The 10,126-nt window shown below is 43.6% G+C and overlaps 3 protein-coding genes across 5 annotated transcripts; 1 reads left to right on the forward strand and 2 right to left on the reverse strand.

The window, feature by feature from the left end:
* Positions 1-847: 847 nt before the first annotated feature.
* Positions 848-2,366, reverse strand: LOC129755604 (uncharacterized). Its single transcript, XM_055752176.1, has 2 exons — positions 2,134-2,366; positions 848-2,069 (listed from the first exon to the last, which is right to left on the reverse strand). Exons 1-2 carry the CDS (start codon positions 2,155-2,157, stop codon positions 1,131-1,133), a joined length of 963 nt encoding a protein of 320 aa, XP_055608151.1. The 5' UTR covers positions 2,158-2,366; the 3' UTR covers positions 848-1,130.
* Positions 2,367-3,485: 1,119 nt separating this feature from the next.
* LOC129753008 (adenosine 5'-monophosphoramidase HINT3-like) lies at positions 3,486-4,821 on the forward strand. Its single transcript, XM_055748802.1, has 3 exons — positions 3,486-3,834; positions 3,898-4,094; positions 4,150-4,821. The coding sequence occupies exons 1-3, from the start codon at positions 3,633-3,635 to the stop codon at positions 4,195-4,197; spliced, it is 447 nt and encodes a 148-aa protein (XP_055604777.1). The 5' UTR covers positions 3,486-3,632; the 3' UTR covers positions 4,198-4,821.
* Positions 4,663-6,996, reverse strand: LOC129753007 (regulator of MON1-CCZ1 complex). Of its 3 annotated transcripts, none has more exons than XM_055748800.1 (4): positions 6,783-6,996; positions 5,828-6,716; positions 4,888-5,727; positions 4,663-4,811 (listed from the first exon to the last, which is right to left on the reverse strand). In XM_055748800.1, the coding sequence occupies exons 1-4, from the start codon at positions 6,903-6,905 to the stop codon at positions 4,750-4,752; spliced, it is 1,914 nt and encodes a 637-aa protein (XP_055604775.1). In that variant the 5' UTR covers positions 6,906-6,996; the 3' UTR covers positions 4,663-4,749. The 3 variants fall into 3 exon arrangements, with proteins under 3 accessions (XP_055604775.1, XP_055604776.1, XP_055604774.1); XM_055748801.1 differs by having other exon boundaries at positions 4,884-5,763; XM_055748799.1 differs by having other exon boundaries at positions 4,888-5,763; positions 6,783-6,995.
* Positions 6,997-10,126: the final 3,130 nt, after the last annotated feature.

Genomic DNA, 10,126 nt, shown 5'->3' on the forward strand with positions numbered 1-10,126 from the left:
CCGAGATCAGTGGAACCAAGCAGTTGCTCCAATTTCCCTTCGGCTGAAACTTCGAAACGGGAAATGAGCCGTTCCTTAACAGCGATATATTTATCGTGCTCCGGAGGATGGGCCACTAAATCGGATATATGGCATATAACATTTTGATCAATTTTTGCCACGATGTGGTAGAACTTTGTGTGGTCTCGTACAACATTAGCTAAAGCAAATTGGGCCTCGGCTTGTGCGAACCACATAGCAGGATCAGAACGCCAAAACTCTGGTAATTTCACAGCCACCGAAGCCGTACGATGTGGCTGCCCCTCCTGCTCGTTATCCGACATTTTATATTTTTTCGCGTCGGGGTCACCAATGTGGGGATTTGATTCTCGAATTAAAAGTCGACCGTTTAGCATACAAGACAAAGTAAGACTGTTTTATTGTTCTCTCGTTTGAAATCTATTCAGGCGAAAGCTCGGCAATGCAAGTCCGAGAATTCCGCCACAAGTCCTTTGGCAGTCACTTAGAATGGAAAGAAACAATGTCCTTGGCAGTTGAAAAAAAAATCGGAAAAAACCCGGTTTAAAAGTTTCATGAATCAAAACGTATCGAATTGTATATTCAGCGGAAGTTAATTCGCTGTACAGGACATGCTGTAGGTGTTTGCTAGAAATCCAGTTGGAACGATATGCTAAGATCAGGGGAAGGAGGATTTGGCGAATGTAAGATATTTGAGAGATTGAAGACCGGTTGTCACAGACCGAGTTAATTACTTAAACTTTGTTCATTAAATGCCTAAAGACTTAATTAAATTAAAAAAATTCACAAATGCCCGGATGTTGTCACTTCGACTGTTACTTTTAACTACGCAAAATAAACCCGTAAAGTTTAGGTTTGAAGAATACTATTTATTTACTATACGTCAGGGTAAACATTTTTGCAAATCTAATCGATAAAGTACGTTCACAATCATTCCTAAAAATTAAATCACAAGTTTTTAAGATAAGTATGGATGGAAACGGAAATATTCTCTCTGTAGTATACAAGTTTCTATAAAAAACAACTACGTATAAATGCCGATAACTTCACGATAGCTAGGTTTGCCTACTTCATGCACACTCGATACACAGCACACATTGGTTACTGCACTACTAGTCGTCCCAACTGTTTGATTCCTGTTTGAAAAGTAATTCGTAAACGGCTGCCGGATTAGCAGCCAGCTGGGCAGCGGTCGGCCCACTAGGACCTCCAGCCCCTCCGCCGGAACTATTGGCGGCAGCAGTTGCTACCGCAAATGCTGCCGCGGCCTGTTGTTCGGCATGCAGCTGAGCGAGAGCTTGGTGGTGTTGTTCCAGAGTCAGTGGTGGTGAGGTTCCAATCGTAAACGTGGATGGCCAATTACTGCTACTGCCGCAGGTCGAGGGCGATGACTTCGACGGAAGTGGTATTTTCCGGTGCATCCGATTATAGTGTTTGATGTAGTTAGAATTGGCTATGGCCCCGCTGCTGTCGGCATCCGGTGCTCGAATGTAGATTTTGATTTCCATTCGACAGAAGGGACAGATGACCGAACCCTGAAGTTTTCCGTCCTGCATGGATACGTTGATGTTGATGTCCTGTAGCTCGACTTCTTTCGTACCAGCTTCACCGTGGGATGTTAGCCAGGATAGGATGTTTTGCTGGAGTTTGGTTCGATAGATTTCGACTAATGCCTCTCCCGATGGGACCGGACGAGCTGGTGGAGACGCATCATCCCGTGAATCGGTACTGGTGGGATTTGGCGGTGTGGGTTTGGACACTCTCACAAGGGTGGTGGCTTGGCGGTCTAGTTTTCTTAGCAATTTGGCTGTGAGATCTTCCAGCCCTAGCTGGTTGATTCGTTCCGAGAGGACCCGAATCAGCCGCCGGTGACCCATCGGTAGTTTGTGTTGGGCAGTAATTTCATCCAGGTCGGATTCACGCATGGCAGATAGCGATAGAAGATTGTCGAATCCAGTAGTTTTGAGGGCGTCCTTAATTGGTTGGGGTATGTAGCCCAGGGGAGACAGTATTTCCCAGAATACTCTGGTGGCCATGTCATCGTCACCTGTCTGGTGAAGGTATTTTACCGATAAGTTGAAGATAAATGCAATAAGAACTTGTTTTGATACTTACCATGTCCAGCTTTGATTCAGACATTTTTAATAATTCTACATTGACCGGATGAAAATTTTCTTCAAACTTTATGTTGATAGATATCAACTCAAATAGAGTTAAAATCCATCGTTTTTTTTAGTATTCTAAAATGTTACAATATATAGCTTAAAACGCTTTCAAATGTTTTAAGAACTTCTAATAAGTGTTACAATCTTTGACCTAATAAGCCGTACTTGGAATTGTATCGTGGAATGTTTACATTTTTGGCAAATTTTTATGATATTGAAAGGGACCGTCCGTTGCATGCGTACCACCTCACTTACAGGGTTGCCAGATGACGGCAGTTTGTTTTTGAATCGGATTGACCTCGCAGATTGTCTTTGTACTTTCTATACTTTATAACTCAAAACTCTTCTTGATTGCTTTCTAAAGTTCCTCAAGAGAGTCACCTGGGACCTTTATTCTTTCCTCTCATCATTAACGACTTATGTGTCATCATTGAATCGAAAAAGCTGTTGTATGCCCCTAGTGTGCACACTCGATTGCATCACTAGTCGCATTCAATTTGTAAATAAATTGGAACGTTCCTTGTAAGTAGAACTTAACTGACCTTTTATTTTAAATAAAGCAAGCATGTTCTGACAATTTAGTCTATCCATGCAAGCATTCTGAAATGAAAATAATATGAAAATAACTAGTTTTCAGGTATTCGCTTATTACTCTGACAATAATAAACTGGAATCATTAAAACATAATGGCGAAGATGTTCAAGTGGCTTTTTAGGAAATTGACTTTTCCGATTGGCCCAACTAAAGATAGCATGGTAGATGCGGTTATTTTTATTGTCGGTAAAGCGCAGCTTCCTCAAAAGACGTGGCAGATTGTTATCGGTTTCGGAATTTTAAAAAGCCGAGGCGTTATTCAATCCTTAGATTGTAACCGGGAGGGAAAACATCTACTTCCTTCAGCGTATCTAGTACTTTTTACTGTCTTTTGTGACCGCCAGCCATGTCACCAAAGACGTTTTCTTCATCAGCGAGATGATGAAGCTGGATTTAGTAGCCTCTTAAAACGTTTAAAACATGAATATCAACGACAAGTCAACAGTCGTCATTGACCTTAGAATCTGGTGTTTAGAGTAACGTTCTCTGGCCAAAACATTAAAACGAAGGAGAAGAAGAACTTAGAATAATTTCGGACAGCCAGCTAAAGCTATCTCGGCATATATTTAGAGGTACTGTACACTATAGTTTACACGAATTGTAATGTAGAAAAGCCATACTGAAAAATTATACCACATTCCAAGCACTGAGTATTGCATACAAGTTAGCAATACATTGTGTGCAACATACTGTCGATTGAAATTTGTAAATAAGCTTATTGGTACGCTTATTTGTAAATAAGCTTATCAGTACAAAAACTCTCGAGTCTTACTCCAGATTGCAAAAGTTTTTTTTCGATTGATTAAAGCCAATTGAACCAAATCAAAACTCAAAATCAATCTTCAACAAACCACAATGACCTCGCCCTCCATTCTGGAGCGTTGCATCTTCTGCAAAATCGTCGCCGGCAAGGATCCAAACGCCACCATAGTGTACGAAAACGAACGGCTCAGTATCTTCAAAGATATTCGGCCGGCTGCCGAGCACCACCTGCTAGCGGTTCCCAAACAGCACATTGACGATGTGCGCGCTCTGACCGGCACCGATAGACCGCTGCGTAGGTTTCCTTTCAATTTTTGATAGGAGGTTTCAATTTTTTTTCTTTTTTCTATTGAGACAGTAGAGGAAATGAAACGGGAGCTCGAGAACGTACTGAGGGACCAGCACCAGGTGGAGTTGGGACAGGCGCTGTTCGGGTTCCACATACCGCCGTTTACTACGGTTAAACATCTGCACATGCACGGGATTGCTCCGACTAGTGGGATGGGTTTCATATCCCGAATGATTTTCAAACCTAACACCATGTGGTTCAATACGGTAAATGGGGCGTTTGATTAGTAAAAGTGTGGTAAACACAACTTTATTGTTCCAGGCTCAAGCTGTTCTCGATAGACTTCCAACTGTGCAATCCGAAGGATAAAGGGCTGAATGAATTGCAGCTCAAATTATTGCGACCTATGTTCAGCTTCACATTTGTGTTTTCTCCCATAAGTAGGTTCTTGAAAAATTATCAATTTTTGTTCAAATTCTCAATCGATGGTCTAGGAAAAAAAAAGATAAAGTTTTCAAAAGTACTGGTTCATGTGTGAATGTCAGATTTTGAGAACTTTTCCCTCAAGCTAATAATTTTGAAATCTCAATCATATTTTGTTAGGCATTTTAACGTTTACCCTCAAGTTTGCTGGAAGGGTGCGCACGGCACCCTTTCAAATAAACGTATTTCAAATCAAATCAAGTTTGCTGATTCAAGAACTAATACCAATTTAAAGTTGCAAACTAAAATTACTAACCCTCAGTTCAAATTTTGGGTCCTGTTGTAGATTGCTGCCTAATAAAAATGTTGAGACATGTAATATCCACTACGTAAAGAAATATATGCCTTAAATATGGTTTAAATAAATCATCTCCTTTATAGCGTATATGAATCATAATTATCGCAGAAATACAACAAACACAGGTTCACTTACCTTAGCTACAGACATTGTGAAGTAATCAAATTTTGGTAATGTTGCACGTACTCTCCACATTGTTCATCTGCAAATATGAGAAGAAACAAAAAAATTAGTTGAATAAAATTTACGTCAAATCAAAAATGAAAAATCATACTAACGTTTCAAAAAATCCGGAGACCCCCGAAGTCGAACGTTCTTCGCCTGGAAGAAGCTATACACAGAGTGGAAAATGAGTGGTTCGTTCGTTTTAAACGCAGCTTCCAGATATTTTCGGGCGGGCAGACTATCGGCCCCATTCGGTAGCTGCTCCTTAGCCATGCGGAGCGCTTCAATGACCTGACCCTTCTCAAGCAGCACTTCCAGGATAATTTCGTGGGCATTCAGCCGGGCAAGCATGTCCAGGGCCATCTGCGCTATCGATGGATCCGAGTTGGATAGCGACAGCAGAAAGCAAGCTAGCGGTTTGGATTCATTTAGGGCGGAATACTTCAGCAACTGTTCCAGGGTGACGAACTGCTTGTGTTTTACAAGATCGATCACTATCTGTTTGCTCAGCTCGTGGCTTGGCGTTATTCCGTGCCGGGCTAGGGAATGTAGATAGAGCAGCAAAATTTTGCCAAGTTGTTCGTATTCGCTCATGGTGGCAAATACTACCGTATACATGTCCGATTGATCGATTATAACCCGGGGTGTTGAGATGGTTTTTTGCGGCTGAGACTTGATGGTGAGTGCCAATAGAGCCATCTGACTTTGCAATTCACTGTCCAAGACGGTCTTGTACAGTGAGTTAAGTTTGTTGAAGATGCTTTCTATTATTGGTAGCATCGTTCCGCTGTAGTTGGTTGTCATCATTTCTTTGACTACATTCAGCAGAACAGATTTGCCTTCGGTGCGTTGAAGAAGAAATTCCACCAAACGAAGCCGATCCGTGATCAATGTGCATAGAGTAGTCAGCTTCAATTGAACATACCACAGACATCCCAATTTAGCATCGATCACTATGTTCGGTTGAAAAAGGACCCAATGCTGGGAATCTTAAAACAGGTTTAAAAAAGTTAAAATAATTCGAAATATATTAAATTAACAACATCAACTTACAAAGATCACAATTCATCGTCTGGCCATCGAGAGAAATGCTTGGAACTTCCAACGAAAACGGTTTGATGGTCTTGGCTGGGATTATCGGTTGATGAATGATGGCCCCCGAACCCGGTTCTGTCTCCACTCCCCCGAGCGCAATATCGAACAGCATCGAGGTGGCCGTAGCTTGATGATGAACTGCTATAACATCATCGACGATGTTCATAGCAAACCGTCCATTTTGACCTAGTCGCAGAATGTGCGATTTCCTAGGGGCCAGCCCAGGACCGTTCAACAAATAGATCACAACTTCAAACTGTCGGTTTTGAAGCTGCTTCAGAATCATTATCGCATTCGTTCCATGGAGCTGAGCCAAAGTTACATCCCGACCCGAGCAACTCTGCCCGGTTCCCAGCTCTAATCGAGGAAGCTTGGTAATAGTCGAAGCTTTCAGTAGAATCGGTGTCAAAATCGTGCCCATGTTCGCCGATAGTAGTGCAAAATTCGAGGTCGGACAAAAGCTGAACCAGTTTACGGTCATGTTGAGAGATTTTACCGACTTGAGTGATTTTTTGTCCAAATTGAGCAAGTGGATTTCCACTCCGGCATTGGAAATCAGCGCCACCTGTCTTTCCTGAACCCAAACAAACCCGTAGATGCTGTTTTTCCCATGATGGATGAACATATCCTGCACCAGTGGCTGAAGCTGTTGCGTTACTCCCCCGGTGGTGAACGGCACAAACTCGACGGACGTTTCGTTCCGCTGAATGGCCAAAATCTGATTGTCCGGGGAGAATTTTATCGACCGAATCGTACCACGGTCCTCCATGCAGAAGGATATGTTTTGGGCATCAGTCGCACTCTTGACCACAATGCCGGTGGCTCCTCCGGAACGGACCGCAAAAACCTGATAAAAGAGAAAAAATGGAAGCTACATCGATCCAAGGTTTGTGAATCACGTAAGCTAGCTTACCTGCTGTTTGGCATCGTCGAAGAATACATTCGTCAACTGGCTGACGGCGTCGAATCGAATTGGATCCGGCGATAGTTCCAGATAGTAGTGCTGTAGATCGGTCGCCGCAGCCGTCCTGTCCATCTTAGTGATGCGTAGTAGAAACTGAACTTTTGTGGCTTATCTTTTTACAGTTCTTTCATGTTTATTTTTCCGATCAGTCAGAACGAGCGATTAGAATGAAAACATGCAGAAACCGCACAGAATCGTATAATGCCACGCTAGAATATTTTTATTCCGAAATGATTACAATTAAGGCAATCGTTTACTCATTTATGGGTTTACTCAAACTTAATACCGTATGTGTTTATTCCTGGTGTTGACCTAGATTTGCACGGGTGCACCACTATCGGCGCGTTCGTTAATTGATTGTTTTGGGTGATGCAATCGATCAATTTTTTCGGTAGATGAAAAATCACTTTACAATACTTTTGCATACGCCTGTTTCGCCAGGATCGATAAAAAAATCACTTTGATAGAAGCGGCTGCGGCTAGGCTTCGCCCCCACGAGTTTCTAGGTCTGCCTCTTCTCCGATGTCCTTCTGGATTCCATTCAAGCGCCTTTCTGCAAATCTCATTCTCATCTTTTCGCAACATGTGCCCAATCCATCTACTTACGTTCCCGAATCTCGATTTCTAGCGCTCTGATGACACCGGCGATGTAGTTCTTAATTTGAGATCCAGTTGCCAGGCCACCAAGCGCGGATGATATTCCGCAGGCAGCGGTTTACAAATACTTGCAGTCTTCGCGTCGTTACCGCATACGTGTACCAAGTTTCGCACCCGTACAGCAATACGGATTTGACGTTTGAGATAAAGATTCGAATTTTCATCCGTATAGATATTTGACGTGAGTTGCGGAGACTCGCAAACGCAAATCAGGCTTTTCTGATCCGGGTTTCTATGTCTTTCTCGGTACCACCATCAGGAGTTATCTGGCTACCGAGATACTGGAAGCACTCCACTTTCTCAACTTGTTGCCCAGCTGTAGCGAGTGAGACCCTCGAATTATAAGTGGCGCAATTTGTGGCCCAGAAAAAGAAAAGGCTTAAACTTCCGGCCTAATGCCGGGCACCCTATCGTGAGACAAATTGCGTGTCACTCACCTTCTAATTTCAGCAGCAGCAGCTGGCATCGTGGTGATATTCGCGCTACCAGACATCACGTGAGCGCGGCACCTCCTCCGAGTTTCGCAATTTCTTCGCACGCTGCCCTGGCTCTCTCTTCCTCCGCGTTGCTTGCACGATGAAATCTCGATTCCGTCGCTACCGACGGTTCCTTTGACCTCACGCACGATCGGAGAAGTTCCCTTGGCGAGGTCAAGCCCTCTCTCTTCCGTTGAATATTGCCGACCTCTTTCCGGAACATGCACTAAGGAAGAACATTCGACGTGATTTTGGGCAAGTGCTTCGCTTTCCGGGAGCTAAAATTTCCTCGGCTCTCGAGAAATCGGTGCTCTGCAACGGGGCTTATTCGGGAAATAAGATGGTGCACACGAGGTGAGGATTCTTCCCTATTCCCCCAAAACGTGTTTCCCTGTTTCCTCGTCTCCGACACGGATCGCGGGCTCACTTTCGTTGCTTAATTGAGCTGGTCACACCGGGCTTAGCACTATCCCGGATGAACTGCCGTTTTCTTCGATTTTCCCGGCCAATCGACGGAAAATCCACTAACGCCGGTACTTTTTCTTCCCGCACCAGTAAAACTCGATTCAGCCGCGCGACGTCAGCACACCTTCCCGCGTCGAGAAGAGAAACCGAACCGAAAGCCGTTTTTCTGCCGCGTGGCCTCCTTTCCTTTTTTGACGTTTTCCCTCGGTTGTCATTCATACACGCTCGAACGCATTTCATTAATTTAGGGTGCTTAAGCCATATCATACTCAATTTTGATAAACACGTTACACAACACTACCACAAGAGAGGAGTTTCTTGTGAGCTGAAGCGAAGCAAGCTCACAAGAAACTCAAAATTCTGTTCAAACCAGGAACGACATAGAGACTATTCAGATCGAGATGTTTATCCTCAAGTATATCTTGAGCGGTACGACGAAGCTAAACTTCAACAAAACTAACACACATGAGCCTACAGCTCACCAGATCGGTTGATCCTTAACGTCCACGAAGCCACAAATACATAACGACAATCCATGTTGCCAGAAGTGATCAGTAAACCAGCCAAGCTGGCGAAGTCGTCTCTATGCCGCCCTAACCACTCTACTACCAAACAGTCTTGTGGTAAACATTCAAACGAAATCTAGTTTGGTTCAATTGACTAACCAAGAGATCTCACAAAAGGAACTGCAAGATACAAAGAACAGATTATTAGCTCAATAATAATGAGGCATGTCTATGTCGGTATTCCTCGGGAAAGGGTGGATTTAGCACCCAAATTGTCATGAGTCCAGATGGAAGTTTTACCGCGCTTCCAATTCGCGTTGCTTTTGAAGGGAAGTGTCATGACAACCCCCTACAACCGAAGACTATCCTCAAAACCCCATGCCTCAAATTTTAATTCACTACCATAGAAATACTAATCAATACTATGCTCCTTATCATTATGCTCTAATTCTAGACTAAGATAGATCAACATGAGATTATGCTGAAGTTGTTTAATTGTCGATAGCTGTATGGTTTCTTATTATTTTAATCGTTCTCGTTTATGGTGCTTGTGCTAAGTCGCAGACGAGGTTTTTTGACTGTTCTGTGTCCTCTAGTCTTACGTGCTGCACAGTTTGTTGTTGCTGCAACCTTGTGGATTGCTGCGATGGTTCTACATAGCTCGGTAAACGACTGTATGAGTGCGTCCTGTACGAAGTTTCACAGCCTACACTGAAGTCGATATGGCGGTAGCGGCCGTCATAAAGTCTACCCCTCACAACTTGCAATGCAGTGCTGTATTATTTGGAGTGTCATTTTCGGGAAGTACCTGCGTTGTTTTGCTCCTTGACTGATGGCTTTGCTTCTCCGGTTTCTGTCCTGGTAGGGCGAAGTGAAGCGTTCTTGACTTAACGCATTCGGGTAATGTTGAGTTCGGTATGTCGTTGCATCGGTAATTGTCACCTTCGGAGTTGTCGCATTCGGGAAGTTTCGCATTCGGGAGTTGTCGCATTCAGGTGTTGTCGTATTCGAGATTTGTCGCATTCGGGAGCTGTCGCATTCAGAAGTTGACGTATTCGGGATTTGTCGCGTTCGGGTGTTGACGTATTCGGGATTTGTCGCATTCGGGAGTTGTCGCATTCAGGTGTTGTCGTATTCGGGATTTGTCGCATTCGGGAGTTGTCGCATTCAGGTGTTGTCGTATTCGTGA

Source organism: Uranotaenia lowii, chromosome 3, assembly GCF_029784155.1.
Source record: "Uranotaenia lowii strain MFRU-FL chromosome 3, ASM2978415v1, whole genome shotgun sequence".
Classification (NCBI taxonomy): Eukaryota; Metazoa; Arthropoda; class Insecta; order Diptera; family Culicidae; genus Uranotaenia; species Uranotaenia lowii.